The sequence below is a fragment of the Danio aesculapii genome, chromosome 11 (genome assembly GCF_903798145.1).
Source record: "Danio aesculapii chromosome 11, fDanAes4.1, whole genome shotgun sequence".
Classification (NCBI taxonomy): domain Eukaryota; kingdom Metazoa; phylum Chordata; class Actinopteri; order Cypriniformes; family Danionidae; genus Danio; species Danio aesculapii.
The window spans coordinates 6,412,797-6,431,790 of record NC_079445.1 but is presented as its reverse complement, the minus strand read 5'-3'; the positions used below and the strand labels follow the sequence as shown (position 1 = coordinate 6,431,790).

Here is an 18,994-nt window from a genome sequence, read left to right as displayed (position 1 = left end):
AAACAAAGCAATTTGAGCACAGTAAAACCCAGTAAATGAAGAACTCAAACCAACTGAGTACTGTAAAAACCATTAAGGTAAGGTAAGGTAAACGGATTGCTACAAACCATTTGAGTTAAGAAACTAATCTATACGAGTACTGTGAACTTACTCTATTTAAGTTGAAGTATTGAGATGTCTAATTAACTCATTACCTTCAACATTGAGTTCAAAACTCTTTTCAAATGAGTAGAATTAACTTTCAGTAAATTCGGAGTTAACTACACTCATTTCATTTGATAAAGTTGACTGTTGGATTTTACAGTGTACTAAATAGCCTACAATTAATAACACAAATAAGGCAATGAACATTTTGCATTTATTGAGAAACCTTGAATAACTGGGGTTGCAATACATTTTTTTTCTAAACTTCATCACATTTAAAGCATTTAATGAAGTTGTTGACAAAAATTATAACAATCTAAAAATGCTATATTAAAAGAAACTGCAAAAGTCAGCCAATTCCAGCCCAGAAGGCATGGAGAGAATGAGAGTTTTGCTTTTCTAAATGCTGAGGTTTGATAGGCAATGTAATGGGCAAATCAATACATCAATACACTCAGGCTGAGGTCAGCCAGCTAATAATGCAGATCCTGTGAGAGTGTGGCAGTGTGAGTAGACTTTATCTCTATCCGAGAGTGTTTTTCAGCACAGACAGACAGAGGCGCGCGCGCGCACACACACACACATTTCTAGATGGTTATAAATGAATCATTGTAAATAGACTGATTAACATTATTTATTATTAGTGTTTTATCCTAAAATGTTGATTGTTAAATGTACACTTCATTCTGATTTATTTATTTATTTATTTATTACTACAATTAATTGTTTACCATATTTTATATACACACTTTATATGTTCTTTTTAATGTAAACTTTATAAATGTTTTGGCAATACATTTTTCATCTCAATAAAGCAATTTTTTCTTGTGAATTTGAGAGGCGGTGTGTATCTTCTCTTCTTTGTCCCTCCTCCACCATAGTAGCCTACTCCTCCTCGCGCCGCAGTCGCTCTCTCCTCGCATCGCATCCCGCTGCAAACAGGATGACTCACAACAACCTTCACTTCACCCTCACCTTCATTTAACCCAGCCGGTGTGTATCCTCACACACTGCGCCCCATTTCTGCCTTCATTCCCCGCTGAAACAGCAGCAGCATGATGCCCGACACGGCGGCGGCCGCTGCTGCATCATCGGCGAGCAACATCAGCAGCAGCAGCAGCGACGGCGAGAGCTCGCGGCTCAGACACCGGGCGCAGGGAGACGCGGAGCGGGCAGAGCAGCAGCAGCACACCGCTGCCCCTCAGACCACATCAGCTGGTGTATTGGGTGAGTACGAGAAGGCGAATACGGACGGGACAGGTGCGTGTGACGGGAGAGGAGAGTGGGCATTAGGGGCATAAATTATTCGAGCAGAATGAACAATGCGGCGCTTTGTTATTGCTGTCTGCCGTTTATGTACATTTATAGATGCTCTGGAGTCTACGTGTTGATGTATCTGTGGCCTGTAAGGTCATGCGGCAGCACCACTTCAAACGCGAGATTCGAGCTTTTAGTCATAATATGGGCCATGCGCTACTTTCTTTCGCTCGACTAGTCCATTTATGTACGGGCCTTTAGGCACGTTCAAGTAGTCTGAGGCGGATTTATTGCTTGAATCATATCTGTTTTGCAACAGTGGTGTTGTTGTTTTGGTGTTTTTATTGATGCTTTTTTGTGGCTGATTGTGATCCATTATACAACAGTAAGTTCGGGTCCTTAAATCTGATTGGCTAAGCCTTGATGTAACAGTGCTAATATGTAGTCTAACAGCATAAGGACTTTTATCATCACCATTTGTCTCAGTTCACCGCTTGCAAATTATGTGAAATTTAGGCCTACATCAATGTTACCTTACATCAATGTTGTGATAAGGGATGGTTGCATCAGCATGCTGTCCCTACTCTTTCAGCCATGGATATACTTGCTATGCTAGCTAAATACAATAGCTTTAACACTTGAATGCATATTTTAAGCTATAAAAAAGAGAGATTTCAATTTTATGAATGAATATTGTATAACCAAAACAGTTTAGATCGTAAAAGAAATTATCTGAACGACACAAAATATCCTTTTACCTCAAAATTAGGCTTATTCTGAAGGAATGGTCACATATTGTTGATCTCTTTCAAAATGGTGAAGGGTTTAGTGAGAATGTGTAGTATGAATATCATCACTCAACTCAATCCTTGTAACTGCCCCATGTTGCAAATGCCCCCGCTCTCCCCTGTTTGAAAGTTGTCTTCCATGTTTTTTGTCAGTGGATTAATTAATATGGATGCTCCCATCAGGATATTTGCAGTTGATACCGAGTACCGATTTCTTGTCATGGTGATCGGCCGATACAGAGTACCGATTCTGATGTTTCAAGCTTTATATAACTGTGCCATTGCATAAAGCACATTTTCCCTCAAAGTACGATACTTAAATATCCTGTGGAATTAAAATTAAAGAAAAAATTAAATTAAAAAGATTTTTAGATGTTACAGTCAGCATATATATTTAGCATAATTTTTAAGGATGTCTGTAAGCTAGTGCGCTTCAAAACAGTGTCAAAATTCGGGTTTATAAGATATGTAAACACCCAGCGCTTGCTGTTTGTCACTTCTGCCCAAATGGATTAATGATTGTTTTCAGGTCACGTCATCAAATTTCTCATCAAATCTTGACCAATCAAATGCTCTCTAGTATCTGACATGCCTTTGTCATTTGATGCGTTTAAACTCAACCACTCTCACTAGCTATGTTTCCATCCACCTACTTTAATGCACATTTTGTATATGCGCATAAAAAAATAAAAAATAAATAAATAAATACATCGGTTGATGGAAACACCAAGATGCGCATAAGTTTTGAAAATGTGCTTATATAACATACGACATAACTGAATAGGATAAACTTTTTATTCGATAAAATTCGATTTTACCGAACAAATTCCAGTATGCACATTAAAAAAAAAGTAATGTGATTTCGTTATAAGAGATCATGTGTTGATAAAAATATGTGTCAATGGACAATCCAGCAGGCTGAGCACACTGTAAAACATCTGAAATGTTGTTTTGGTCATTCTAAAATGCCGTAACCGTTTCAGTATTAGTGTTATTATATTATTAATGACCTCCAGAATCAGGAGTGTCTATGCTCCGCGTCTCACACCTTCAAACGCCACCATACGTTCATTGCATGTCGGCATTTGTCCTCTGAGGTGCAAGTCATTTATTAAATGAAGAAACGATTCACGCAGCTTCCCCTACCGCAGCAAATTCCATTTTATGGAATTCCACCCACTTCCCTAAACCCAAATTCCACCCACTTCCCTAAACCCAACCAACGATTTGCAAAAGCAGTCCAGAAAAAGAAAAGCCTTTATCGGATTTTTACCACGTTTTCAGATTTTACCACATTCTCACCCTGTTAATCACTTGTTCATTTTATTTTTTGGATTCTGTTTTTGTCTTACCTGATTTCTGGACCCGCTCTTCCCTAACTCGAACCCTGTCGTCGTCGTGGTCATCTCCTCTCTGCGTCTCAAGTTCGCCGATGTACACGACGAGCTAACTGGACAAACTGGTTGCAGCGGGAAAGCCCTCCACACAGGGTTAGCGGTCAGCTAGTAAGTGCAAAAAGCATCGGCGTCATACCGCCCCGTAGCGTTCTTTAAAAAAAATTATATACAGCCATACATACCCTCGGCTACATAATTCGCGGTCCCCAAAAACGTCCACGGGACTATGTTTTCAGAATGTTGAATACAATGGGTTAAAACACGGCAAGACAAATGGAAAAAACGCTTTGTAATGCTTACACATAAACAAGACTCAGCAATGTGTAAGAGAACGTGAACAGTCCATATAGTCTGTGTAATCAGTCTTTAATGTGCTTCCATCTGTGTGTGAGTGCATCCGGAAAAGGTGTGTGTGAGGTGCATGACAGGAGTTGAATTTATATCAGTGGCCAAATTGTAGTTGTTCAGCAGTCTGCAACGGCGTCATCAAACTATGCCTTTGTTTGTTGTGAATGTGCCCTCTAGTGGCAAAAGTTACAAACTGTGACTTTAAGCTTTCAAAAGTCGTTAAAACTTGAATTAAAAAGCAAAAACTATAATGTGCAGAACATCAGTATTCAGTAGAACATGTTTCCATTTAACATGGCATCATTCACTTTATCACAGCATGTTAATAATAAATGAATTCAGTTGAGATGAGTTCACTCATGAGATTGCGATTGCTTTGTAACCAAGTGCAAAAGGTTTGTTTTGGCCCTATATTATCCCTGTGTATTACTTAAGTAAACCTCTCAGGATTAGCAACACAGGAAATGTCTAAGACTATAGTAGTGTGGCTTTCAGAGATGTTGCAAGAAAATTAGCTGTTTACTGCATGCACTTCCATTCATACAGCTCAAAAAGCCTAGAACTTAACAGGCATCAGTTTGCTTCTAGAATGTGGTTGTCATGCTCGTAAAAATCTGAATGTATAAACACTCATCTGCTGTATTAGGCACAGAATATGTATTAGGCACAGAATATGCTAACGACAACGTTGTCCCATGTGAAAGCTACCTATATTTAGCGTTTAGTTAATGCATAGTCTTGAGTATAATTTACTTATGGGGTTACTGGTGGTGTGTTTACATATTACAAGTTGAAACAAAACATAAAAAAAATGCTGTCATCATTTACTCATCAAATCCTCCACATTTACTCAGGTTCCAGTTTCTTTCTATTAAATATTTTGCAGAATGTTGGAAAAAACAGCCATTAACTCCATTCATTTAGGACTTGGTCCAAACCTGCTCTGGAGCAGCAGCTTATTTGATATAAATAGGATTACATCGGGTCAGTTCAAGCAAAGATAATACTGAAAGCATGTACCGAATTCTGATATTTTCTTACAGTTTCTTATCATATACACTTGGGAAAATAGTAAATTTAATTTCTTTACTATATATATATATATATATATATATATATATATATATATATATATATATATATATATATATATATATATATATATATATATATATATATTTATTTATTTATTTATTTATTTATTTATTTTTTAAATAAAACTTTTGCAATCTGCACTCTGAAATAAGTACAAGGACTGCCCCCTGGTGGTTCAAAGAGAAAATCTATTGAAATTAACTTTTTAGATACAAGCGCGAACAATTGCTTTAATACAATTTGTGTATGATAATAGACATGCACAATATGCGACTTTTTTTAAAAAGGAATAATACATTTATGCAGTCATGAACATGTTTTGACAGTTAACATGACGGTGATTTTGATGCTTCCCAAAAGTTGCAGACACCTTTAACAATATGTGATACAAAATTAATTTAAACATCCAGTTATTCTTTACTCCGAGTAAGAAACCGGCTACTATAATACTACTATGACTACTATAATAGAAAAAAATCAGCTGTAAAACTAAATAAATTGCTAAATACATGAAAGTGTAAAGCATGCAGCCCACAACAGAGGTTGAAAAATTATTGCATATCATATTTCACAAACTTTCGCAAACTTTCATGTTTACTATGAATTTTATGTAATTTTGCTCACATGGATAATTGAATATTAATCTGATGATGTCATTACGCTTCTGTCCAGTCAACCAATCGTTGCATTGCTGATCATGATTTCGAGGATCGATAGATCTGTCCTTCACAACACACTTAGCGATCTCAGATCAATTCATCCAGACATTTTAATCTGAACCAAATCAGCCAGAGATCAGTTATCAAGATTAAAAGATCCAGCATCTGCCAAATCTTCTTAGATCATTTAAGCGAGGTACGAAGAATGGACCCCTGGTTTGTTTTGTTTTAGTTTAGACTTGTTATAGTTTTTCATTAAATTCCTTAAATGCTGCATTTGGATCAACACTTTTGCTTTTCTATTGGGATATTTGTCACTTGACAAATGTTTGAAATGTTATATTCAAGAATAAAAGCACTACTAATGTTTTAACTATTGGGAATATTATATTGGGAACTACAATAAAAGTGACTTTATTCAAAAGTTTCTTCTCCTCAGTTTCAGTATAGGGTTAATATATTAATATAACCAACTATGTGATGGCTATTACAAAAGCTGTTATTATTAAAACACATAAAGAGTTAAAATAACCTGAATCTATATTTAGCATTCTTCAGGTTCAAAATTCTTTTTTTTTTTCAAGTCAATTCATCTTTATTTCTGTAACGCTTTTAAAATGTAGATTGTGTCAAAGCAGCTTCACATAGAAGATTATAGTGAATTGAGACAGTTCAGTTTTCAGAGGTGAAGTTCAGCTCAGTGTGGTTTAATATTCACTGCTGAGTCCAAACACTGAAGAGAAAAAAATCGAACAAAATAGGACTGTCTCTTCATGTCACTGCCAAGATACACCATACCACAAGTGTCAGAGCTTCCATCTTACATTTTACCACTGTGTTCAGGAAAGAAATCTGCAAGTCTAATAGAAAACAGAACCAGTTTCTAAAATTGCCATCCATCATCAAATTGCTGACCTTTAATTTAGCTTATGAAATAACTGAGGTAATGACAATATGTGAGAGCTGCTTTTGTTATGTGGAGCTCTACCTGCTAGAACTTGTGTCTAAAAACCACAGCAAGTGTACAGACAAGGAAAATCCAAACAAAGTAATTCAAGTAATGCACTATATATTATTCTTAACACCCAACATATAAATCATCATATCCATAGAGAGGTTTAGAAGACAGTTGGTTTGATATTGCAGTTTGTTAAAATACGCTGCCTTCAAGTGCACTTTTGAAATCAGGTAACTCCAAGTCAGGGTCAAGACTTAATAGAAAAGTAAAGGGCGAACAAAACAATACAAAAATTTGTGTGAGTAGATTACATACAAACTCAATACAAATACGCAAACAGTGTTGAATTTCCACTGGTCAGCAGAAATGATGGGGAATGCGTGCCATGTTGGTGTGATTGTGCAGAGTTTGACTCAAAAACATCTGCTACGAAGGTCAAATAATTCAACTCAAGCTGATAATTTGTGTGTGTTGGAAAACATCCCGCGAGTAAACTAGAGAGAGTGATTGAGTGCATCGCTTTTGATGTGAACTCAGCAAATGAAATAATGCTCAGGGTATTTTTACATAGACTGTGTTTCAGAAATGGATCACCAGCTTCAGGTTAAAATCTGTAATGTTCTACTGATTTAAAAAGTCATCTACATCCTGGAGGTACTCTAAGGTACTTTACATTTTTGCGTGAACTATTCCTATAAGATCTGTTTGAAACCTGTCAATCACTTATTACACTGTTCATTTCCTATCCTAACATGAGAGCTATCTTTCAGACATATTTGATGGTTCTGGTTAATAAAGTAGGTTAATAATGTAGTTGTTGGACTCCGGGCTTGTATTCAAAATTCCAGCTCATTCAGTCATTCATAATTTCTGCTTTCCTTCACAATGGCCCATTCATAAGAGTAGATGACTAGATATGTGCTGCACGGCATTTGCTTTGTGGAAGGACAAAATCCACTGCCTGGCCAAAGGAGTTAATGATTGGATCTTTGTCTTTCAGTGAGTAATATGGTTCTGGCTTGTATGTTTGGCAATAATACTAATTCTAAGTGATGCAGTGTGCAGCTTTTCACTTCTTAAACATCCATGTCAGAATATCTATCCCACAGTAAGAATAACAGTGCTAATATTCATTCATTGGCTCAAATTGTGAGAAGGGTTTATTTTTAAACATGACTGGACCAGTTAACCTGAATCCCATTGAATCTCTTTGGATGTGTCTTTGGGATGTGCTTTAGTAGACTACTGAGTCTGGTTCTGCTCAGGATCTCTAGATCAGTGTTTCCCAACCCTGTTCCTGAAGGCACACCAACAGTACACATTTTCAACCTCTCCCTAATCAAACACACCTGAATCAACTCATTAGAAGAGACTCCAAAACCTGAAGTTAATGGGTCAGATAAGGGAGACAATAAAAATATGTACTGTTGGTGTGCCTCCAGGAACAGGGTTGGGAAACACGGCTCTAGATAAAGGAGGGCATTTGGCATTGCAATGATTTTCAACAACTATTGATAGGGGAATGATGATTCTTGATCGGAGATCACGGTTGTTCAGTTTAGGCTTGCATCTTTGTCCTTTACACACTAAACTTCCTCCAGATTCTTTTAATCTTATATTCTGCACTGTTGAAGGTGAAATATCCAAATGTCTTGCTCTCTTTCTAGAGAAACATCATTTTTAAACATTTTAATAATTTTCTCATGTATTTTTTGGCAAATTGGTGATCCTCAGCCCATCTTTGCCCCTAAACAACTAGACCAGTGGTCGGGAATCTTTTTCAGCAAAGAGCCGTTTCAGAATTTTGATGCTACTATATACTTTGATGCCACTGATACTACTATAAATAATACAGGTTTAAACAAAACCTTTGTCCATGCACAACTCAAAAATAATGAAATACAAGTCTATGAATTAAAAAAGGACGATTAATAAAACAAATATTTACACCATCATAATTTATAATTGTTTTTTGAGTTTACGTGCACGAGGTGACCATAGAAATGTAAGTTGTTTGCCCTTTATTGGGATCGCGATTCAAGTTTATCAACAGTGCTGCACACTTAGATTAGTTGAAACATTCGTTTATTACAAACTGAATTCTTATTCATTTTGCTGTAAAAGTTACACTAAGAATTGTATTTTCAATAGGAAACTTTTGGATTTCTAGTGACGGTTATAGTTATTTAAACTGCAAAATATTATTGAAGGGAGACAACTGAAGCGCCACATATTTTTGGTCAAAGAGCCACATGTGACCCGCAAGCCATAGTTTCCCTACCACTGGACCTTTCTTAAGCTGCAGTCACACTGGGCTTTGTGTGTGTGAAATTCTGTCGTGCGGTGCTGCCAAAAGGGGCGGGATTAAACAAGAGGATTAGACATTAAAAAAAGTGAGCGATTGCTCCATGTTTTAAATTTCTGTCTAGAGAGGTCATGTTTTGATCCTCAATTGGTCTCACGCAGTCAAGTGATACTTTGCACCACAGCAACATGTGAAACTTGACGCATGACCTTGCGTTTCCGGTCTGACGCATTCGCTTGCGTATGAATGGAAGTCTATGGGAGAAAAAGCCCAGTGTGACCGCAGCTTTAGATGCTGGTTTTGTACCAAATCATAATTACAATCACTTGTTGACATCACCTGTTTTAAATCACATCATTTAACCAATTTACCTAATTACTAGCCCTAAACTGCTCCTGTCCCAACATTTTTTAGAATGTGTTGCAGGTCTGAATGACAGGAAAGGATGTATATTTACGAATGAAACTAAGTTGACTGGACAAAACATGAAATATGTTGTGTGTATATTGTCTGCAATGAAATACAAGTCAAAGTAAATTTAAAAATCACTACTGTTTTCTGATTTGGGGTTGTAGATTTCAAAAAGGGTTGATTATACATTGAAATATATATTCGCCTGATTGTGATGCTTTACACACCACCTCATTTGAGAAGGTATTCTCATGTTCACCTCTTTTAAACAAACATTTATTGCTGTCTTCTGTTGTTATTGTTGCCCAGCAAAGTCTGACTATGCAGTAAATCCTTCAATGGCATATCATGTAGTCATTACCAGAATTTTTGGCTCATCAGCAGTATGAAATATAGCTGTTTTCTGTACTTTCTTTATCAGCAGCCTTTTATTTTGGAATAAGCATTTGCAGCACTTCATAATGTCTCGGTCTGATGACCCCTCTGATTGGAGAAGTGCACCTAAAGTAGTAAATCACCACAGCATTTGAAGAGAATCCAAAACTGCAAAGGACTTTGCTTTTGGTTGTGCAGTTGCAATTCTGTAGACTCCATTAAGAAGTTCATGAATTTCATTGCGTATTATTTGTGAATCTCTCTCTCTCTCTCTCTCTCTCTCTCTCTCTCTCTCTCTCTCTCTCTCTCTCTCTCTCTCTCTCTCTCTCTCTCTCTCTGCGTGTGTAATCTGCTATCTTTTTTTCTCACTGATGTCTAACATTATGACAGGGTGCCATTACACCAGCTTTAGGCTTTACACACCGGGTAAAAATAAAGCTTTAAAATTTCTGGGAAACCAGCGAATGCTGACCAATGATTGACCAGACCACAGGTGTCCAAACCACTATTGACATGCTAGAAAATACTAGAACACTGTATTTAAAATGAGTTTTTAATGTATTCCGCTGATATAATAATAATAGTATTAAACCAATGATGGACTTAATTTATTGAAAACTTAATGCTTTATATTCATTCATTCATTCATTCATTTTCTTTTCGGCTTAGTCCCTTTATTAATCAGGGGTCACCACAGTGGAATGAACCGCCAACTTATCTAGCACATGTTTTACGCAGCGGATGCCCTTCCAACCACAACCCAGTGGGCACTGGGAAACATCCATACACTCCTGCATTTACACACATACACTATGACCAATTTAGCTTATTCAGTTCACCCATCTGCTCTGAGGCGACAGTGCTAACCACTTTCTAGTGTATCAAAATCGAATTTGGCGTATGAATGGAATCAAATTTGACGTGCAAATGAATCGTATTTGATGTGCAAATGAATCGTATTTGACGTGCAAATGAAGCAAATTTGTTGTGCGAATGAATCAATTTTGATGCGCAAATGAAGCAAATTTGATGTGCAAATTAATTGAATTTGACGGGCTAATGAAGCAAATTTGATGTGCGAATCAATCAGTTTTAATGCACAAATGAAGCGAATTTGATGTGCGAATAAATAAAATTTGTTGCGCAAATTAAGCTAATTTGACGTGCGAATGAAGCGAATTTGCCGCATGAATAAATCGAATTTGATGCACAAATGAACCAAATTTGATGCACGAATTAATACAATTTCACGTGTGAATAAATCAAATTTGACTAGGGAATGAAGGGAGTTTGACACGCGATTGAAGCAAATTTGGCACGCGGATGAAACGAATTTGACGTGCAAATTAATCAAATTTGACGCGCAAATGAAGCGAATTTGATGTGCGATTGAAGCGAATTCGGCATGCAAATGAAACAAATTTGAGGTGCAAATAAAACGAATTTGACGTGCAAATGAAGCAAATTTGATATGCTAATGAATCAAATTTGACAAGCAGATGAAGTGAATTTGATGTGCGAATGAATCTAATTTGACACGCGGATGAAGCGAGTTTTATGCATAAATTAAGTGAATTTGGCACGCGAATAAAGCAAATTTGACAAGCCAATAAAGTGAATTTAACGAGCGGATGAAGCGAATTTGACGGGTGAATGAATTAAATTTGACAGGCGAATGAAGCGTGAATTTGGCACGAGAATGAAGCAAATTTGACAAGCAAATAAAGCAAATTTAATGCACGAATGAAGCAAATTTCACATGCAAATAAAGTGAATTTGACGTGCGAATGAATCGAAATTGACGAGCGAGTAAAGCAATTTGACATGCGAATGAATCGAATTTTACTCGCAAATGAATCAAATTTGATGCGCAAATAAAGTGAGTTTAACTTGCGAATTTGGCATGTGAATAAAGCGAATTTGACGTGCGAATGAATCGAATATGATGCGCAAATGAAGAGAATTTGATGTGCGAATGAAGCAAGTTTGACATGCAAATTAAGCGAATTTTACGCATAAATGAAGCAAATTTGGCACGCAAATGAAGTGAATTTTATGTGCAAATGAAGCAAATTTGATGCACGAATGAAGTGAATTTGACGAGCGAATAAAGCAAATATGACGCACTAATGTATCGAAATTGACGAGCGAATAAAGCGCATTTGACGTGCGAATCAAGCAAGTAAACTCAAAATGTTCACCCGTTCAGCCAATTAGCACTTCTTGTGTGTATTGCCTCTTCTTGTTAAATCACTGAATGCCTCCTGAATTGTTAGTAGCTTTGACCAAAAGCGTCTGCTAAATGACTAAATATAAGATTACCGAGCTCAAACCCCAGTCGCACACATTGTGAATTCTCATATTGTTCATATCCAGCCACTGTCCTCTGTGCTGTGAGGGCCGGTGCAGTTATGTGTCCTCTTCTCATGTTTCAAGGGGAATGACAGTGACATTTAAACTTGGCTCTGTGAACGAGAGGGAGAATGGACGGCTTGCAGTGGGTCCGTTTGTACATAGCAACATTGCAGAGTGACTGACGTTTGTTTCTTTTCTGTCTCCTTGTTGTGTTTGCAGATAAGCTATTTGGAAAGCGGCTGCTGCAGGCTGGGAGACACATCATGTCCCATAAATCCTGGATGAAGACGGTGCCCACGGAGAACTGCGATGTCCTGATGACGTTTCCAGGTGCTTCAGATGTTTCTTTCTGTCTTTGTTTTGTTCCCTAACCATGTGCAAATATGTGTGTGTATGTTTCACTGTAGATAGAATTGAAAATATTATTTATCTATCAGTAACTTTCAGCACCATTTTGTATTCGTATATGCTAGGGGTGTAACAGATCACGGTGGATTCTTACGGATCGGAACACGGGTTATTACGTGATTACCGTGGATTACATTTTTTTCCTAAATTTGTAACGATCACAGAGAGATCACGTCTTGCATCATTCAAACCACATGTATGAAAGCATTTAGGTTTAGCTGTAAAATATAATGATGACGGAAGGAGTTGTGGTAGGTTATTCAGGGTGCTGTGGGTTTCTTAGGTTATTAAAGGTGTTTTCTATCACTGTTTGTTTAGTCTGCGTTAATGCATTCAGAGTAAGCTGCATGATTAATCATTAAAAGATCAGGATCTCAACACCCACACAATATCAATTATAAATGATGGTGCATATGTTTATTAATCCTTCGAATCGCTGCATTCAAATATGTGTGTGAAAAATCAAGAAAGTGAGTCAGTCTTTTGAGTTTGTTATGACGTTAGAAACAGTCAAATAACACAGAAGTACTGGGATAACAGTTTATAGTTTAGATAAAGCCATATTTCATCTAACATGTTTATGGTAAAGATTAAAATCACTGTCATATGCTTTTGACTTGACGCTCAAAAATGAAAGTTGTAGGCAGCTATTACATTATTTAACCAATAGGTGGCGACAACCAGACATCAAAAATAAGCCACTGAATAATTCTTCAAATATGACACATCCAGCAATGAAACATGAAGTTTTATGAGTGAATCACTGAATCATTTATGAATCATTTACTAAAAATAAATATGGGTTGTACAAATTATAATGTTAGATTTCTAAATTTAGCGTTATCAGCAACAGTAGTAGTAACAGAGAATTTTTCACAGTACTGAATATTTTACAGTTGATTTTTATTCAGCTGATTATTTCTTCATTTTATTTTATTTTTTAAATTACAGCTTCTCAGTTCTGTTTGTGTCAAACCAAAAGTTTCTTGCAGTACTGTTTTTGAAATAAATGGAAAGCAAATTACAATTGTCTCCTCCCCTTATTGGCTGATCTGAAAAATGGTCCCATCCGTGACTAAAAAAAAACATAATGTGATCCGAACTGTGAGATTTCTGATCCGTTACATCGCTAATATTTGCCTACTTAATGTTTGTAGACAAAATTATAATATATATTTTTCTATATTTATTCAACATTAAAGTGATGTAAACTTCAGTGTTTAACAGAAAAAAGAAACTAACAAAGGTTTGAAAATACATGAGGGCGAGTAGATGCTGAATTAAATGTTTTGGGTGAACTATCCCTTTAAATAAACAGATTGCCATAAATTATTACTTCCAGTCTTGGAAAATAATCTTCATCATTTATTTAAAGCATACTCATGGAGACTTTGATTTCTGTGTATGTTTTATTTTCTATAATGTTTAACAGTAATAAAAACCCATATTCTATGATAAACTGTAGTTTTTTAATAGTCTTTTTTGTTAAATACCTTGACCAAGTTTAGTGTTTGTATCTTCTCACTATAACATGCTCCTCATATTTTGATATCTTAATTAAACTTGTAGAGTCAAATATTGTGCGGTGTCCCCTCTGGACATCACTTTCATCACGTACAGTATGTGTATATGTGTGTAATGGGTAGTTCATGACAGAACTAATTAGTTAAAAATTTACATATAGCGACTGAAATGGTTAAATTCATACACATCTCATAGATTTAACTGCTTCCAGAACAGTAATCTTCCCACATCACAATGTGTGTGTTTTTGTGTGTATGCAGGTTTGTGTCTGTACTTATATTTGTGTTTGTGCAAAGATAGAGTAAGATTTATTGTTACTCATGTTGAATTGCTCTGTTAGAGTTTGTCGGCTTTGGATAATTAGCTCATATGTATATTTTTTAATTGTTGTGGAATTGTAATAATGACTCAATTTGCATTAAGTTGCTTAAAAACACATGTTAAAAAGCAGTGTCTCTTAAATGGTTTTGTCACAGTTTGTGGTTGGTACAGTTTCTGTCTGACCCAATTTCTTAGTAATTTACTTTTGTTTGTTTAATATAAAATAGTCAGGATTATTCAAGTTATGGATCCTGGTAAATAATTAGAAAGACATCCCAGCTAGCAGTGAAGATTCTGTAACATTCCTTAAAAATTGCATCAGTGTTAGCATGTAATGTTGTTTTTGGAACGTTATTGTAACATTGGTAGAAAAACATGCGTTGAACAATAATATAATGTGGATGGAATGTTCTAGTAAGATTTTAAAGAACTTTCTGAGAACATTAATATGGCATGAGACTGAAACATTTGGGAAACATTTTGTGTAATGTTAATAAAAGCAAAAAATAACGTTAAATTGTGTCTAATAAAATGGACATTTTGAATGTTCTAAGAACGTTATATACAGTATCTTAATGGGGGAGTATTAACACCGTGTCCAAACAACAAGCGACATGACAAGATTCCAGCAACAATTTGTCTTTCTGCACTAAAAGCGACACATTTAAAGGAGCTGTATGTATGTTTTTGACTCTTTTAAAGCACAAAAATACCATAATATGTTTGCAAACATTTAAGAAACATAAGTGAACATTCTTGTTTATCTGAAAAACAATGCTAAAGTCAGATATTCTGCTTTAAAAATGTGAGTTACATGCTGGAACGTCTCTTTGGGTTTTTTTAACCCACCCACTGTCACTTTAGCCAGTTTCCTCTGAGTGTTACAGTACGGTACAGGTCGGTACGGGTCACTTTTATCAGGCTTGCGTTTCCACTGCTAAAAGGGTACCAATGGTACTCTTTTGGTGGGCATGGTGTATGACAGAAAGTTTCAGTCTACGTCATTCTCGCTCGAGGAAATGTCAAAGTAAAGCTGTACGGGTCGTTCACATATCATACGAGAAGCACTTCTCACAAAACAGATGCTTTATACACAAATACTTGTGTATAAATGTTAATTACTAACCTTTTAATGAACATGATTTGATTATAACTGCAGATCAGTTATAGTGTGAAATAGCCAACTGTAACGTCTGCAATTATACAAAATAAATAAATAAATGCCACATATATGAACAAATACAGAGCTTTACAGTCTCTGTAATGTTACCAATTACAGAAAAAACTACACACAGCATACATTTAGTCCTTATTTGGGTTCAAAAACAGCACACAACATATAGCCCAGTCAGTGCAAACCTCTCATCTGCATCTTTAAACTTTACCAGCACATGTAACCTCTGTTAGAAAGTAATTCTGTTATTCCCAGTTCATAATAGTCCAAAAGGCGGTGATAATTGTCAAACATGACAGTTTGTTCATGTTTTAGGACGCCTAAAGAATCATTTGCTCCTTTGTTTTTCCCGGCTTCTCCTTTGTTTTTTCTGCGCTTCACTCTCACGTTTGTCCATTTCTGAAAGGATCAGATGTCAGAAGCACTTTAATAATCATGTACATGTTATTATTATCAGCTCAAGAAGTTTGTTATTTCCAATCTAGACGCGTGGAAAGCACAAGCGAGAAAGTAAAACCACTTGCACATTAGACAGCCTTGGAAAAAACTACGGGGCACAGTGTAAGTGGGACAGGACGTTTCCCTTTGAGAGTGGAAACGGCCATAAAAGCGTACCGAACCAAACCATACTGTACCGTACCACTCAGTGGAAATGGGCCAGTATATTTCAGCACCCAGGTTGCCTTCATGGCAAACCGCAAATTTCCATCATTCATTCAGGAAGGCTCTCAAAGCATACCACACCAGCCATACCAGCCACAGCTCTCTCAATCAAATGGTTAATCTAATTAATACATATTAAACCTCTTTAACATTGTCAATAGGCTACTGAGTATCTGATGTTGTTGGTTTGCACTAAATCACTGTTCTGATTTTAACTATCAAACCGTCTGCTAGTTATTTTATTTTTCAAGATCTGAGGTGAACTATCTGCCACCGCTTCCAGTAGTATAGCAATAAATATCAGGTAAAATGGTATTTAATCTCACATTAAGTGTAAAAGTAGCATTTAACACTGAATGAAGCAAATAATTAGTACCTGAGGTGGTCTTTGTCATAGCAGTTTATGCTGTTGTTCTGCTGCGACATTGCAGAAATAGAAAACATTTCTAAAATAGAAATTTTGGGCTTCTGCATCGCAGCTGGTTAAGACAAAAACTCCCCTAAACATTGAAAAGATGCCTTTTATCGCATGTCATATGTAGTTAGGAGACTGTGTAAGGGAACCTTTTTTCGAATCTAAAATTGTTTGATTGCATCCTGGTTGAAAGCAGCCTGAAGCAATATGTAAGTTCAGAATGATCTTTGCTGTATTGTTTTATGACTGTATCTGAATGTAAAAGTAATGTTTGTTAGTCATTATCACAAAGACGGAGGTGTTTATATTGGTCTCCATACAGACTCCACAGATGACCACACGCTGCTCTGGCTCCTGAACCACATACGGCTGGGCATACCCGAACTCATTATCCAGATCCGGCATCACAAACACACCCGAATGTACGCCTTCTTCGTCACCGCCACATATGAAAAGTAAGAGGGGAAGGGATGACAGATTTATCTGTGCTTACTTGAGGTCATTTTAAAGGGGTAGTTCATGCAAAAATGAAAAATCTACCATCAGTATTAACTCCAACCTGTCTGAGATTAAATATCTAAACCTGTCCTATTTTGAAAACCTGTGACAATTGACTTCCATAGTATTACTATGGATGTCAATGGTTACAGGTTTTCAGCTTTCCTTGAAATATATATTTATTTAGCGTTCAACAGAAGAAAGAAACCACTGATGTGATTCAAAACCACTTGAGTAAATAGTGAATACATTTTCATTTTTGGGTGAACTATCCTTTCAAGGGAATTATCATAAAACCCAACTTGAGATAAGTCATGAAAGTCAAGCAAATTAAAAGCTAGTGTGATGTTTACTGTTAAGTTCCAACATGAGCCTCTGAACAAGAAATCGAGGGCCTCATGGGAACTCAGGGGGGAGAAGAAGTCTCTCATATGGTGCATCTGATGATCAAAGATACATCTATTCAAATTAATATTGTGAAATAAAATTTAAAACAATTATTTCTATTGTAATTTATTTTGAAACACAATGTAGTCCCGTGTGGCAAAGCTACGTTTTCAGCAGTTATGAATTAATGTTCAAAGATCCTACCAGAGGATGCTCAAAAACATACAGTTTATGGATGCTCATTCCGGTTAATTTTGCCAAGAGACAACTACCACTCGTTAACCGAATATCACCCTTAACTGGTCAGATTAAAATAAAATTATTATTTCATTTTAAAAAGTGAATTGATGTGTCTTATTTGGTGTCTGACACATTAAATTTAGCATTTAAAAATTCTGATTTATTTTAACATGCGAACAGCAGCATACAGAACATATTAACAGCAGAACATCTTCAGCCACCTGCAGTGTTCCCAACAACATAGAAAAAAATGCTAAACTAAATAAAAAGAATCAAATAAATAGGCCTGCCTAAATATTTTTCACTTAAATTACAAATGTAGATTACAAAACGAAAACACTGACTGAATCCTTTTAAACCGGTTTATTCCAATCATGTTTTTTTCTTTGTCAAATAAAAATCAGGCTACCTCAAATCCATCTCTCCATGGAAAATCTGCATTTAATTAATGATCCACTGTTATTCTTATATCACAAACCTCTGCCAACAATTTTAATCGAAGTCATTAGTCATAAGATTATCTTGAGCATCTGATTTTACCTCAGAGTTTGTTTGCTTTCATTTTCTCCGTCTCACTCAAGGTTTATGTGCAAATATCAAGAAAATCTTTGGGTTTGTTTGATTAGTAGATTATGTATTTTAAAAATGGATGTTTCATAAGAATTATCAATAACTGTAATTTTTCGTTGTGCACTAAATCTTCAAAACTATAGCCTATTTGTTGTGTTTATGAGCGGTGCCGGAGCGTGCTCTGATTGAGAGAGAACCTAGGCGGTTTTGACTTGTGGTCGGTTGTTTCCAAAGCAGAGCTTATTTCAGAAAGTTTTGTTTTGCAGGTTCTTTTCACAACTGTGAATATAAACAGTGGTATTTATGACACAGATCCAGGACAGAGGCAATCAGCATCAGCACTGGTTTGGCATCAACTCATCTGTGTCAAACTGTGAACAGCAATATTCAAGCAAAATATGTCTGTAGGCACGTGTGGTTGCACATGTTACCGTACCACAAGATAACAAATATGTGTTGCACGTGCGGCCAAACTTAATAAAAATAAAAATTAATGTTTTTTAAACGTTTAACTGATACTATTAATCAGTTAAAAACGCATAACGGTTAATCGGTCACCATTAATTATCAATTATTGAAAAAAAATTCATTATAAAAAACAAAATCATATTGACCTCAGAGTTTGGAGTGATAGCGTACATGTTGTTTCGTAATTTAAAGTCTTTTTTTTTGTATACAGATGCTCTTCAGCTTAAATATGAG

General features: G+C 36.0%; 1 protein-coding gene across 1 annotated transcript in view; it reads left to right on the top strand.

The window, feature by feature from the left end:
- Positions 1–1,049: 1,049 nt before the first annotated feature.
- The window catches only part of ano8b (anoctamin 8b), a 44,857-nt gene continuing 26,912 nt past the window's right edge, over positions 1,050–18,994 (top strand). Inside the window, exons 1-3 of the mRNA XM_056468219.1 lie at positions 1,050–1,371; positions 12,312–12,422; positions 16,920–17,052. Of these exons, the coding sequence (XP_056324194.1) occupies positions 1,200–1,371; positions 12,312–12,422; positions 16,920–17,052 (416 nt within the window). The 5' untranslated portion in view covers positions 1,050–1,199. The remainder of the gene's footprint in view (positions 1,372–12,311; positions 12,423–16,919; positions 17,053–18,994) is intronic.